A 12,691-nucleotide genomic window follows, 5' to 3' on the forward strand; every position below is an offset into this window, starting at 1 on the left:
AATTAAAAAAAATGTATTATAACCTTTCCTTATATTTATTTATCACAATGGCACTCCAAAAGATTTGTACAAATGACGCTACCCTTTAAAGATTCTATAAATGTGACAAAATCCATGCTGGATTTCTTATTTGATTATTATATCCGTCACAATTTGTTTGTTTTTTATTCTATTTTGGGATGTTTCAAAATATTGTTTTGTTTCTAAAATTAAAAACCATTAATTTACTAATAATTAATATAAGGGTAGTTTTGGAAACTTAGACATTTTTATACAGTAGATAAGAAAATAAATAATATTCTCTTAAAAAATTGGTTTTTTGAAATGGGATAATCAAATTAGGACAGAAAGAATATATTTTTTAAAAATCCTATCCAAATTATAGATAGAATAACATTCTCTCCCTTAATTTGTATAACACTCCCCTCTAATAGGTTTGTACAAATAAATATGAATTTTTTAACAAATATTTTAATAAGAAAGCAAGAAATATCTTAAACAAACATTTGGAAATGTCATTTCAATATATTTAAGGGGGGTTGGTGTAATTGGAAAAAAATAAAAATAAAAATGCGAATTAGTTTATTACTATTGCAAAATGGATTGGATCAATTTGGTTCAAGGAATCTCATCCAAGGCTGCTAGCGCATCAGGGAAGATTGATCATTGAACATTGTTTAATTTCTTTTGATGATGTGATTGATGCTCACAATTCTACCTTTTTCTAACAGCAATGCAACCTTCTTTTTTCCTCTACCAAACTTTTAATCAATTACCATATGCTATGAAAAAGTATAATCCACATGGAAGTGATGTTTCCATTTCCTAGATTTCTTCAACATACATTTAAATAATGCATAGTCTCTGTAAACCATTGACCATATGGACACAATTGTTTTGTACATTTGTTAACATTTTATAGCAATTGTGTTTCTAGAGCATCTTATATTTTCTTATCTTTTCTTTTTTGTCATATTTACGGGTGCTCTTAAAGTAATTGTTAAAAATTAATTTAATAAAGTTTTAACACTAATTTTATAAAAAATAAAAAAATTTGTCAAAATATTAACTAGTTTTTTTTTTCTTTTTTCATAAAAATTATTAATAATTACTCTAAAGATATAAATTAACAATTTTTTTTTTTTTTTCCTTTGGGTGGATTTTAGTGGTCAATATAATGTCGTATAACTCATCTTTCTGTCTTTAAACATCTTTTAGTCCTTGTTTTACTATTTTCACTTTTCTTGGTTAGTGCACCAACTTCCATGCAGTCTATGGGCTTTTTTGACCCATTATTTTCTTTGGATTAAAGCTTAACCACCACCCCCCGGGTCACACTCACATGAAAGAAAGGGAAGAAAAAAACGATTAGGACTTCCCCCGAGATCATTTTAGGGCTGTTAACCAAAGCAAAAATCTCTGGGCTGCCACAAGACCAACCACTGCCAAGCATGCAAGTTTGACTAATGTAAGGATTAATACATATTTCATTATAAACTAATCCTCGCAATACATGGAAAATTTTAATATAATATTTTTTCTCTTTTTTTTAATATCTAAATATAAAATTTAGCAATTATGGTAATTATTAATTAATAATATTTATTATGATTGTGTTTGTATATGAAACTATATATTTTAGTATTAGGTATTTACTATGTTCATATTTGTATATGGAACTATATGTTCATCGTTTAATATATATATATATATATATATATGATATGTCATGATTTTAATGAATTTTTAAAATATAAAATAAATTTTAAATTCAATTTTATATATATATACTCACAACCACAATATTTTTCTTGGTACCATTTTTTAAGAAAAATGAAATTAGAGATTATTTTTATTGAATAAGTTGAACAAGCTACAAATTTGAATGATTAACAATTATTATCTTTTTTTATAATAGGTTTTTTGAATAATTTGTTCACTTGTTGTTTTGTCTTGTTTTGTTTTTGTTTGGTTTATGTTTGTTGTTATTTGGGCTAATATTTTTTTGTTGTTATTTAAGTTTTTTTTTAAATAATTAAAAAAAGGGATTAAGAATTATGTTTAGGGGTAGAATTAATTTTGGAGTAATGCTACGCCCACAACATTTTTACAATATATCTTATGCAAAAAGTTGTTATTGGTGGGTAAAAAAATAAAATCAGTATTGCGCCCAAATAGCTTACTACATTAGATTTATTGTGAAAATGTTGTAAATGTAGCACAAATTTTTGTAATTCTCAAGTCAAGATGTTCAACATTTTTATTAGAGTTGTCACAATAAGTTAGTTTAGCATATAATATTTTTTGGCAAATGTACCACCCTAGCTTGCATGTGGAGCTGCCACTATATATATATATATATATATATATACACACATATAATATATATACACATATATAATATATAAATGCAATTTGTTAATTTTAAGTTACAAAAAAATCTTTTTATTAGTATATTGCTAATGTGGTATCAATTATATTACGTATTAATTTATAAAAAAATTTATAGTAAATTTAATAATAATTTACAATAAGAAATTTATTTATTAAGTTGTTGAAATGAGTGGCATAGCCTAATTTGTGGACAAGATGATAGAACATAAAAGATGTGGGTAGACCCTTGTAAACAGTAAGGTGCAATGCTCATAGATTATTATTCTTTGTAGATAGTTATGATTTTTTTTTTTTTTTTTGGTAGAAAGTTATGAAGTTGTAAGTACATATGACTATAAGGATACTTATTGGTTACCAAAAAAAAAAAAGGATACTTATTGTACTTGTAATTGAAATAATCATTGATTAGGAAGGACATTTATTGCCCTATGGATAGAAAAGATGTATATTGTATTTTGTCCTATATTACATATTCTCTTTCTATTTAATAGATGTCTTTTAGTTGTAAACTTGTAATCAACAACGAATAATAGAACAAGTCTCTTTTCATATTTCCATACTTTTCTCTTTGAGCCTGTAACTGAAATTGTTCCCTGGGGGCTGTTTGTGAATTTTTTTTCCTTTTTTTTATTACTATTTTTTTTTTAAATCCAGTTTGAACTTATTTAAAAAAAAAAAAAATGTTTCCACTTGTAAATCTTTGGATAGTACTTGGCTAATACACCAATCATACACTTACTTAACAAATCCGGAAAATATCCCATGCCTTGATGTCAATTTCTTGACTAAGAAAAAAAAATTGTCTGGTTTTACATGAGTCAAAATAAGCTTGATTTACATCTTTCATCTGACAAAGGGAGAATATTTATCTTTATTCCATTCAGATTTTGTGTTCTTTTATTATGCCCCCTACTTTTTTAAGCTCAGGCCCCCTACTTCTGAAAGGTAGTGAGTCAATTTTATTTTTTTCGAGCAGGCATAAGAACAACTTATTTAATTGAAATTAAAAAAAATTTGTTGAAAATATTATAGATAAAATTAAAAGGTAACTAAAATAGTATAATGAGATCTATGAATAATACTAAAAAGTGCAATTAAACTTATAAATAGTATAAAAAATAAGTTAAATAATAAATAAAAAAGTTAACTTTTTAAGCCAATACGAAACTCACACTTCATCTACACAATTATCGCATCAAAAACAAACCATTTTCTACCACCAATCCATTTCACATTTCTTTTCAAGTGGAAAGTGATTTTTCTACGTCTAATCATTTTTCCTTAAATAGTTTTCTCTTCAATGGTATCCAGGCTATTGCAGTTTTTTTGTTTTTTTGACCAAAAATATGAGATTCTTTTCTATATAGTTTTCAATACATTATAAATATTTAGTGAAAATTCAAGCCATTAACATTCTTCAATCCCACCTCAATCAATGTATTAGAACCAATAAATACTCCTATTTTCATTTATTAAATAAGATGTATGCAGGTATTGACTAAGGACAAAATTTAGTTACAAAATTAGTTGTAACTTAAGGTTACAACCTTATTCAATATATTTTTATTAGGGGTGAATTTTGACAAATCCACCATTGGATTATATCTTCTTCTTATATCCTCCATACTTGCAAAATTTCTATAAAATCAAGGATTAATAGCTATGTCATCAATAAATTGTTTAAATTACAAGTTTTTGTAGTTTAAAATTAGACATAAAATATAATCTTATAGATCATATAATAAATAATATCCTGATTCTAAAAAAAAAAAAAGTAAATAATATCCGATTGTCACAAAATTTGACATATGTATTAAGAGCGTAAAGAACATGCAATCCAACGGTTAGATTTTCAAAATATGTAGTAATATTAATGATATTGAGTAAGGTTGTATTCTTAGGCTATAATCAATTTTGTATCTAAACTATGTCCATTGACTAATTAATGGATACACAATTTAACCTGACATGTTCTCTCCTTCAAGCACTCAAAAGTGAATTCCAAAATTTATGAGACAACTAAGTGTGCGTTTGTCTCCAAATTAAAAGACCGGCTTATTTTACTATTCAGCTTATTTTTGCAACTATTTATGAGCCCTACTGTACTTTTTGATACTATTCATGGGTCCCACTATACTATTTCAGCTATTTTACCTTTATCTACAATACTTTTAGTAAAAAATTTTCAGTTTTAACAACATAATTGGATCCCAAATTATTTGGCCAGCTTATGTTTTGCCAACTTATTTTACAATTCAGCTTATTTTTGCTATTATTCATGAGTCTCATTGCACTTTTTGGGTTATACTATTTCAACTAACATTTACATTTGTCTACAGTATTTTCAGCAAAAAGTTTTCAATTTCAGCAAAATAAGCAGATCTCAAACAGACCCTAAATAAAAGAGTTTCACTAATCATGGAAAATTATTCAATGCTACAAAATTATACTCTACTTTTTATATATATATATACATAAATACAATAATATTATGTGAGATAATAAAAAAGTCGAAATATTAAATAATTATTCAATGTACGAATGTACCCCCGTTCTTAATGGTAAATTTGTAATAAATCTTAAAGGATCATGTTAATGAGTAATTTTTAGTTATTCTTGAAGCACATTAAATAGTACTATCTCCTTTCATATTTACGGTGGAGTCTACTAATTAAATTTATTATAGGATCTATCATGAATATAAAAAAAAGAAATATCATTTCATTATACTTTTGGGGTATCTAAAAATTTTCTCATGTTAACGAGTGATTATAGGCAATTATTAATAAACTATTTTTAAAATTTTTTACACCAGTTTTATGATAAATATAAATAAAAATGTTAAAATTACTTTTCTTTTTTATTTTTATAAAAATATTTTATAAACTAACGCACATTTTAACTTTTCCCAATCTTATTAAAACATGGTAAACGGTAAAATGTGTAGTCAAAAGAGGACAGTTGTGAAATTGATTCAATCTCCAAAGCAAGCAAACCCCAACCGGTCTTCTTTAGTAAAACATTGGTCATTGGGTGAGCAAAGCAAAATGAGGAATGTCTGACTCTGACTCTGACATTCTGACCCCTCAATCTGCCATACCTTTGTCTCTCTCTTTCTGAAGATCCCAGCCCCCTTTGACCAAATCTCAACCCTTCATTTTCTCCCTTCTGATCTTACACTTTTGCATTTATCTCTACCCTTTTTATTTTGTTCTTGTTATATAATATTTTTTTTGAAATCTAAAGCACCTCCTGTTTAGGATAACGGGGACATCCCCTTCATACAATCTTTCTATGAATAGTCTAAAGTGTCCCTTAAACCCGCACAAACTTCATGGTGATCACTGATCATATCATTTATCAACTATGAAATGGTCTTTGTCCAGAAATGCTATGTCTGCACAACAAATTACAAATAATAAGTTATTATGGGTTATTATTAATGAGTAAAAAAATAATTTCAATAATAAATTTAAATTAGAATTAATAACAACTTACTACTAATGATTTGTTGTGAATACAATACTTCTCATATTTTGAACTTAAACTGAAATTATGTTTTAAAACACGATTTTAGTGGTATGTCTTATATTTGTAATGTGTAACAATCATCTCTCTAATTTATCAACTTACCATCTTAACTTCATTGAGGTGCCTTTCCTTAAATTATGATTTTCTATTCAAATGATATATTGAGCATTTGAATAGAAAATAATAGAAATAATAAGCAATGGTATTGCTAATTTTAAACCATAAGGATTAGAAACATTATAAAATAAAATAAAAATTAATTGAGATATTTAGTAATGAGTAGAATTTGTTTTATGATGAAATGCCAACCCTTCAAATAACCTAGGACTTCCTTTAAAAAAAAAAAAAGAATAAAGTAAGGGATCCAACCCTTGGTATTGTCTATAAGTTTTAGCCCTTAAATTCTTAATCTTTCCTTGTTACATAATTAGTTTAGATTTAATCACATCATAGTTTTCAAAAAAAAAAATCATATATATAGTTGGAATATAACTTTTTAGTGTACACTTTTCCATATGATATTATGATTATCTAATTGAAAATGATTATCCAATCAAAAAAATGAATTGAGTTACAATAAAACAAATTAAGAGCACAAACGGTACATTACAAAAATTTAAATTCAAATTCATTTTTCTTAAAATTAGGAAATAAGAAAAATTAAGGATTAAAGATAAATTAAGACACACATTTTATATAATTACCTCTAGACTCTAGTTACAACTAGAAAATTTCATATTTTTTATTATTAAGAAGATAAGGGCTTCTAAACAATAAACGCGCACACATCATTCATGTAAAAAGGTCCGTCTAAATTATTCATAGCAAGAAAATTTCTAAAATAAATGGTCAAAATTTTGATCCCTTTTTAATTATTATTAAATCAATTCCAATATAATTGCTGTGAATTCTAATTAACTCACTAATAAATTTTTTTTTGGGTACAAAACTAGTAAACTTTGTTATTGTTATAGAGGATTACATCATACATTCAAAAATATAAGTCTATGAACACTATTGATTTTACTTATTGAAATGATAAATTATAATTGATATGAATTCTAATTAACTCACAAATAAATGTTTTTTGGTACAAAACTAATAAACTTTGTTATTGTTATAGAGAGATTACATCATACATACAAAAACACTATTGATTTTACTCATTAAAATGATAAATTATAAGTGGTAAAATATAAAATTGGTTATTGATGAAATCATATGAAAGTCATTGCCCACTAAATACAACTTTCCATCTCAACAAATTGTGGGGGAAAAAAATAACAGTATAATGGAGTTGACATTCAAATCCCATTGTTTTTCTATTTTTATTTTTAGATAAAAAGTAAAAATAAAACACAAAAATTCAAGGTTAAGGACAATCTAATGAAGGGCAAAAATGTCCTTTCACAATTTCCTCAAAAAAGAAAAAGAAAAAAAAAAAGAGAGCTGTACTGGTACAGATCATCGTTAACAAGAACTGTCCTCTCCAATGGTTTCCAACTTTCTATGTTCTCAAAAACATATCCAATCCTTTTTTCTTTTCTGGGTCCTTGTTCCTCTCTCTCTCTCTCATCTCCAGCACAATTTCCAGCTCACCCCGCTTAGATCGGATCTATTTTCTGCCATTGCCACCCTTCCCTACTTTTTTGCTTTCTTTAGTTTCATCTGACGCCATTTGGTTGGCTTTTCCATCATCCCCAGTAAAAAAAAAAAAATTAGCAAACCCGAAAAAAAAAAAAAAAAAAAAAAAAAAAAACAGAAAAGAAAAAAAAAAAAGAAAAAGAAAGAGAAAAGAAACCCATAATTCCTGAAACCCAGGAAAAAAGAAAAAAAAAGAGTGAAAAACAAACAGCTTATGCATCATAAAAGCATTAGAGGATTGATAATTGAGTTATTGTTAGTGAGTTACATTTTTGGGTCAGTGTTAATGGGCAATGTGACATCAAGTGTGGCAGCGAAATTCGCATTTTTCCCACCAGACCCTCCAACGTATGATGTGTTCAGAGACGAGGAAGAGAGGCTTGTGTTCCCAGGTTTGACTGCAGACAAGAATGTGGACGTTCATTTGCTTGACACAAAAGGTGGGAACAAGATCGTTGCCACGTTTTGGAGGTACCCTTTTGCGAGGTTCACATTGTTATACTCACATGGCAACGCTGCTGACTTGGGTCAGATGCACGACCTCTTCACTGAGCTCAGAGCTCACCTCCGTGTCAATATCATGAGGTCTGGTGGCTTAAATTCTTCTTGGGTGTTTGTGACTTGTGTTTTTTTTGTTAATGAATTTGGTTGGCTTATTGGAATAAACTTTTTGGTTGTGTTGATTGATTTCTATTCCAAATTGCAAACTTTCTTAATTGTTGTATCACGGGTTTTTTTTTTTTTTTTTTCTCTGCTTTGTTTTAATGGGTGTTTGTGGTCGTTCTTCTATGGTTTTTTTTTTTCCCTTTAATTTTTAACAAATTTGGTTGCCTTATTGGAATAATGATAAATTCAATTCCCAAGTGGTAAACTTTCTTAATTGTTGTGTCACGGGTTTTTTTTTTTTTTTTTTCAAAAGCCTTGTTTGTGGTTGTTTTGCGTAATTTTTTTATTGTTCTGCTTGTATAATTGCCAAGAGAGGTACTTTTTCTGATTGTGATTTTCCAACCTTTTCTTTTCTGCAATGCTAATCTCTTTTTTACTTTTTACTTCTCTTATTTATTTATTTATTTTTTTTGTGAATGAGCTTCCAAAATTTTTCTTTTGGTGTGTGGTGGTGTTTTTCTTATATGATTTTTCTTATTATTTTTTATTCTTCCTCCCAAGGTTTTGCCTTTGCATATATGGGAAACCTATTATTTGTGTGAGTTTTATAGATGGGAAGGTGATTAATGGAACCATATGTGATATTCATATGCTACTCTGCTTCATCATAACTATTACACGATTGTTTTGTCCGGCTTTATGTCTTAGTCACACCAAAAACATATAATAGAATATTTTAGTCGTATTCTGATTGAAATTTAACAAGAGGCCTATTAAGAAATGACGGCAATAGATTGAGTCTTCTTGGCTTGATTTTGTTGGAAATTTGCTTGTGTAATGTTACTAATGTGTCGTTATCTATATCATATCATAGATAATTTCAATTTAATGTATGTGAAAGACACATCAATTTTCCTGGTTCTTGTGATTTTCTATTTGGGGGAGAGGGGAGAGGTGGTTTCAACTAAGATCATTTGTTTATTTATTGGTAATTATTGATATATTGCAGCTATGATTATTCAGGATATGGAGCATCAACTGGTAAGGTATGTAATCTCTGAATCCAGTGTGCATTTAAAGTTTTTCCTTGTTTTGGAAATCTTTAAAAAGTTTAAATTAATTCCAGTAGCCTTGAAATTTTTATGGAATAAATTTTAAAATATTGAAAATAAGAAAAAAGAAAAGGAAAGACAAATGGAAGCAAAAGAATAATGTCTATCTATCAATTTATATACTAATATCTATAGTGGATTCATTCATAATAGAATATCATAAAATAATACATGTGGCTAATCTTGATTAGTCTCTTAAGAATCCATAGCCGACCCCAAAATTTTAGGACTAAGGCTTGGTTGTTGTTTTTCTATGTATCTACCTGTCTAGCTAATTGTACACTCATAAGTGATTATCTCTGTAACTGTTGTAGCCTTCTGAGTTCAACACATATTATGACATAGACGCTGTGTACAACTGTTTGAAGAGTACATATGAAATTAAGCAAGAGGATTTAATTTTGTATGGCCAATCTGTTGGAAGTGGGCCCACACTGCACTTGGCTTCTCGGTTACATAGGTTGAGAGCTGTTGTTCTTCATAGTGCCATCCTTTCGGGCATTCGAGTCTTGTATCCTGTCAAGATGACATTTTGGTTTGACATTTTCAAAGTAAGTCCACTCAAATACTCTTTAGAGCTCTTTTCTTGTTGTATGCTTTATTACTTGGTTTTGTATTGAGGAAGCATCCTTGAAATTTTTCAGAATATAGATAAAATACGGAGTGTCAACTGTCCAGTTTTAGTTATACATGTAAGTTCTTTCTACTCTAATAATTTTCATTAGTTCGTCCTATTACATTTGTTTTAGCATCCACAGAACTTCACATTCTGTGTTCTTATGTCATCTCAGTGAAGCTCATGATAAAATCGTTGATTGAATAGTGCAGTGCTTTTTGCAAATTATTTTTTGAGATATGAATGCATTGAATTTCTAGATTCATTTTACTCACTAGATTTTTCATTTGGTATTTTTTTCTTTAAGCTGAATGTTTTATTGCACATCAAAGAATTTGAAGACAATTCCATCTCAGATTCTGGGCTGGTGGCACTATGAAACCTTTAAACAACCTTGATATTTTGTGTTTTAGGTCATCAACTATGTTTAACTTCTGAATCCTTGATTTCCTTATTTCTCCCCTCATTTAGAGATATTCATTTGCATTATGACTTAAAGAGAGTAGTCTATTTAATAAACTTCTGTCTTTTGAATCTTATCAGAGTATATTCTTTTCTATTATGATATTATAGAAGAATAAAAAATTATTCTCTTGCTTCAGGAGTCTCTGTATTTGTTGCAATGAAGGCAGAGTCTTTTAACTAGTATGATTTGTGATTTCTAGTATCCAACAGAAGATTTTGTAGATCTTCTTCTTCTATGAAACTAAACAAATCCATTTAAACATTTTCAAGTTTTCTCTTTGATACTGAAAAATGCAGTGAATCACTACTGGATTATTTTCTAGTGAAGTAACATTTGATTAACCTTTTAAGGACTTCTCACCTTGACAAAGATGAGAGAGAGCTGAAGATGATCTCTGAACTTTCTTTTTAAAGTATAGTGTAATAGCAAGAATCAATGTTATTTTGCATGAATTTTAGACATTCAAAGAATAGTTTTTATGAAAGTTGAGGTCCTGAAGGTTATATACCTAATGGCAATCAATTAATGGAAGGGGGTGAATACTACATGTAGAGATTGGTCAGTGCAACAGATCACTCACTATGTGGTAAGGTTAGTGAAGGAGCCAGGATTTGACTTCAGGGGAGGAGAGCAATACACATGCACTTGAACATATATAGTACTTGATTTAAAAAGCAATTCATGTATATATTAAGTGGTATTTATATTGTAAGAAAACCCATAAGTACAACTAATGATTGAAAAGATTTTTAATAGTTAGATAGACATCAAGTACAACGTATGTAATTTTATGCTATTATGTAATTATTCCAAAGTTTTAATGCTTATTACACAAATTTTTATGAAGGAGAACAAACTATTAAATAAAGAATTTAAGGTCCCATTAGCTATTAAAATTGGAAAGAATTTCATTCTTATTTGAATGAATTTTGATGAGGTGGTACTATATTGATTATAAGTATTTAATATATCAACAAAAATGATGAAAAAGAATTCACCAACAAAAATAAAAAAATCAAATAATCATTGGGGAAGGGGGGCCAAGTTACTAAGATAATATTAGTGTTTAATTTGTTTTTGTGGAATTGACCTCTACGCCCCCCCTGGTCTTAGTCTATGACTCTTTCAAATTACAAGCAATGTTGCTGTTGTGCCAAATTACCAAGAACCACAGGTGTTTCTTTAGTACATTTTCATAGAGCTTCACATGTAGGCTGGTTTTCATTGAAAAAAAAAAAAAACACTTCTTTTTACTTGGTTTAGGGTTGAGTTTCTGATAAAGCTATGGATGAATAAAGATCTCATTTTTAAAAGAAATTCTATTTTATTCTGCTTTGTCTATAGAAGTGCATTGTATCTTTGGTATAGTATTCTCTACCCATGTTTATGTCTTGCCAATGACTATGATATTTGATGTAGACTCTGAATTGATTCATTCTTATTGCTATTGGGTTGACATATCCATTAATGGATGATATACAGGGAACAAATGATGATATTGTTGACTGGTCCCATGGAAAGCGTTTGTGGGAACTTGCCAAGGAAAAATATGATCCCTTATGGGTCAAGGGTGGGGGTCACTGCAACCTTGAAACTTTTCCTGAGTACATTAAGCACCTGCGCAAATTCATAAGCGCAATGGAGAAACTCGCACTCGCGAAACAGGCAAAACAACTCTCTTCTAACACAAGTATTACAGAAGTCAAACATAACAAGTGCTTGAGATTTGGAATAAGGTAGCCAATTCTTTCTTATCAGTTTGATTATTAGAGAATCTGAACATATAGGTTCCTTTGCATGGTTGGCCTTTCTCCAAGAATAGTTGTGCTTGCTTGCCAAGTTATTTGGCTTGGTAGTTTCTCAAGAGTGAAAATTGATAGGAATCATATAGTCTGCTTGATCCAGATCCTGTTCAGATAACCATTTTTTGAGGTAGGGATCTCCTGCGCCGTTACTGTTGCAAAGAGTTGTATCAGTTCATTTTAGAGAATGTGCTTCTTGGTCTGGATCTCGTGTATGTATAATTAACAAAGTTGAGCGTTATGTAAAGACTATCATTAGTTCCACAAAAGAAATACATGGGTTTGTTTCGTTTACATGTTGGCCCAATGATCTTATTTTCACTTGCTCTTTTCTTTTTTGAATAAAAGACTTTATTGAAGAAAAGAAAACTACACAAAAGGGTTAGCCTCCTTTACAATCACATCTACAACACTAGGACGGTAGTGACCAAGACAAAACCACAAAAATGAGAATGACTACAAAGCCATTGGGCTAGTTCATAGGCCGCTAAATTCGCCTCACGATAAACCCAACTAAAAG

General features: G+C 28.9%; 1 protein-coding gene across 1 annotated transcript; it reads left to right on the forward strand.

Moving 5' to 3' along the window:
* The first annotated feature begins 7,406 nt into the window (after positions 1-7,406).
* Positions 7,407-12,465, forward strand: LOC126715583 (uncharacterized). The gene is given in 6 exon segments (XM_050416267.1): positions 7,407-8,154; positions 9,185-9,221; positions 9,602-9,838; positions 9,932-9,979; positions 11,852-12,094; positions 12,097-12,465. Coding segments are annotated over 6 exon segments (972 nt in total). The 5' UTR covers positions 7,407-7,783; the 3' UTR covers positions 12,133-12,465.
* Positions 12,466-12,691: the final 226 nt, after the last annotated feature.

The sequence above is a fragment of the Quercus robur genome, chromosome 2 (genome assembly GCF_932294415.1).
Source record: "Quercus robur chromosome 2, dhQueRobu3.1, whole genome shotgun sequence".
NCBI classification, from domain to species: domain Eukaryota; kingdom Viridiplantae; phylum Streptophyta; class Magnoliopsida; order Fagales; family Fagaceae; genus Quercus; species Quercus robur.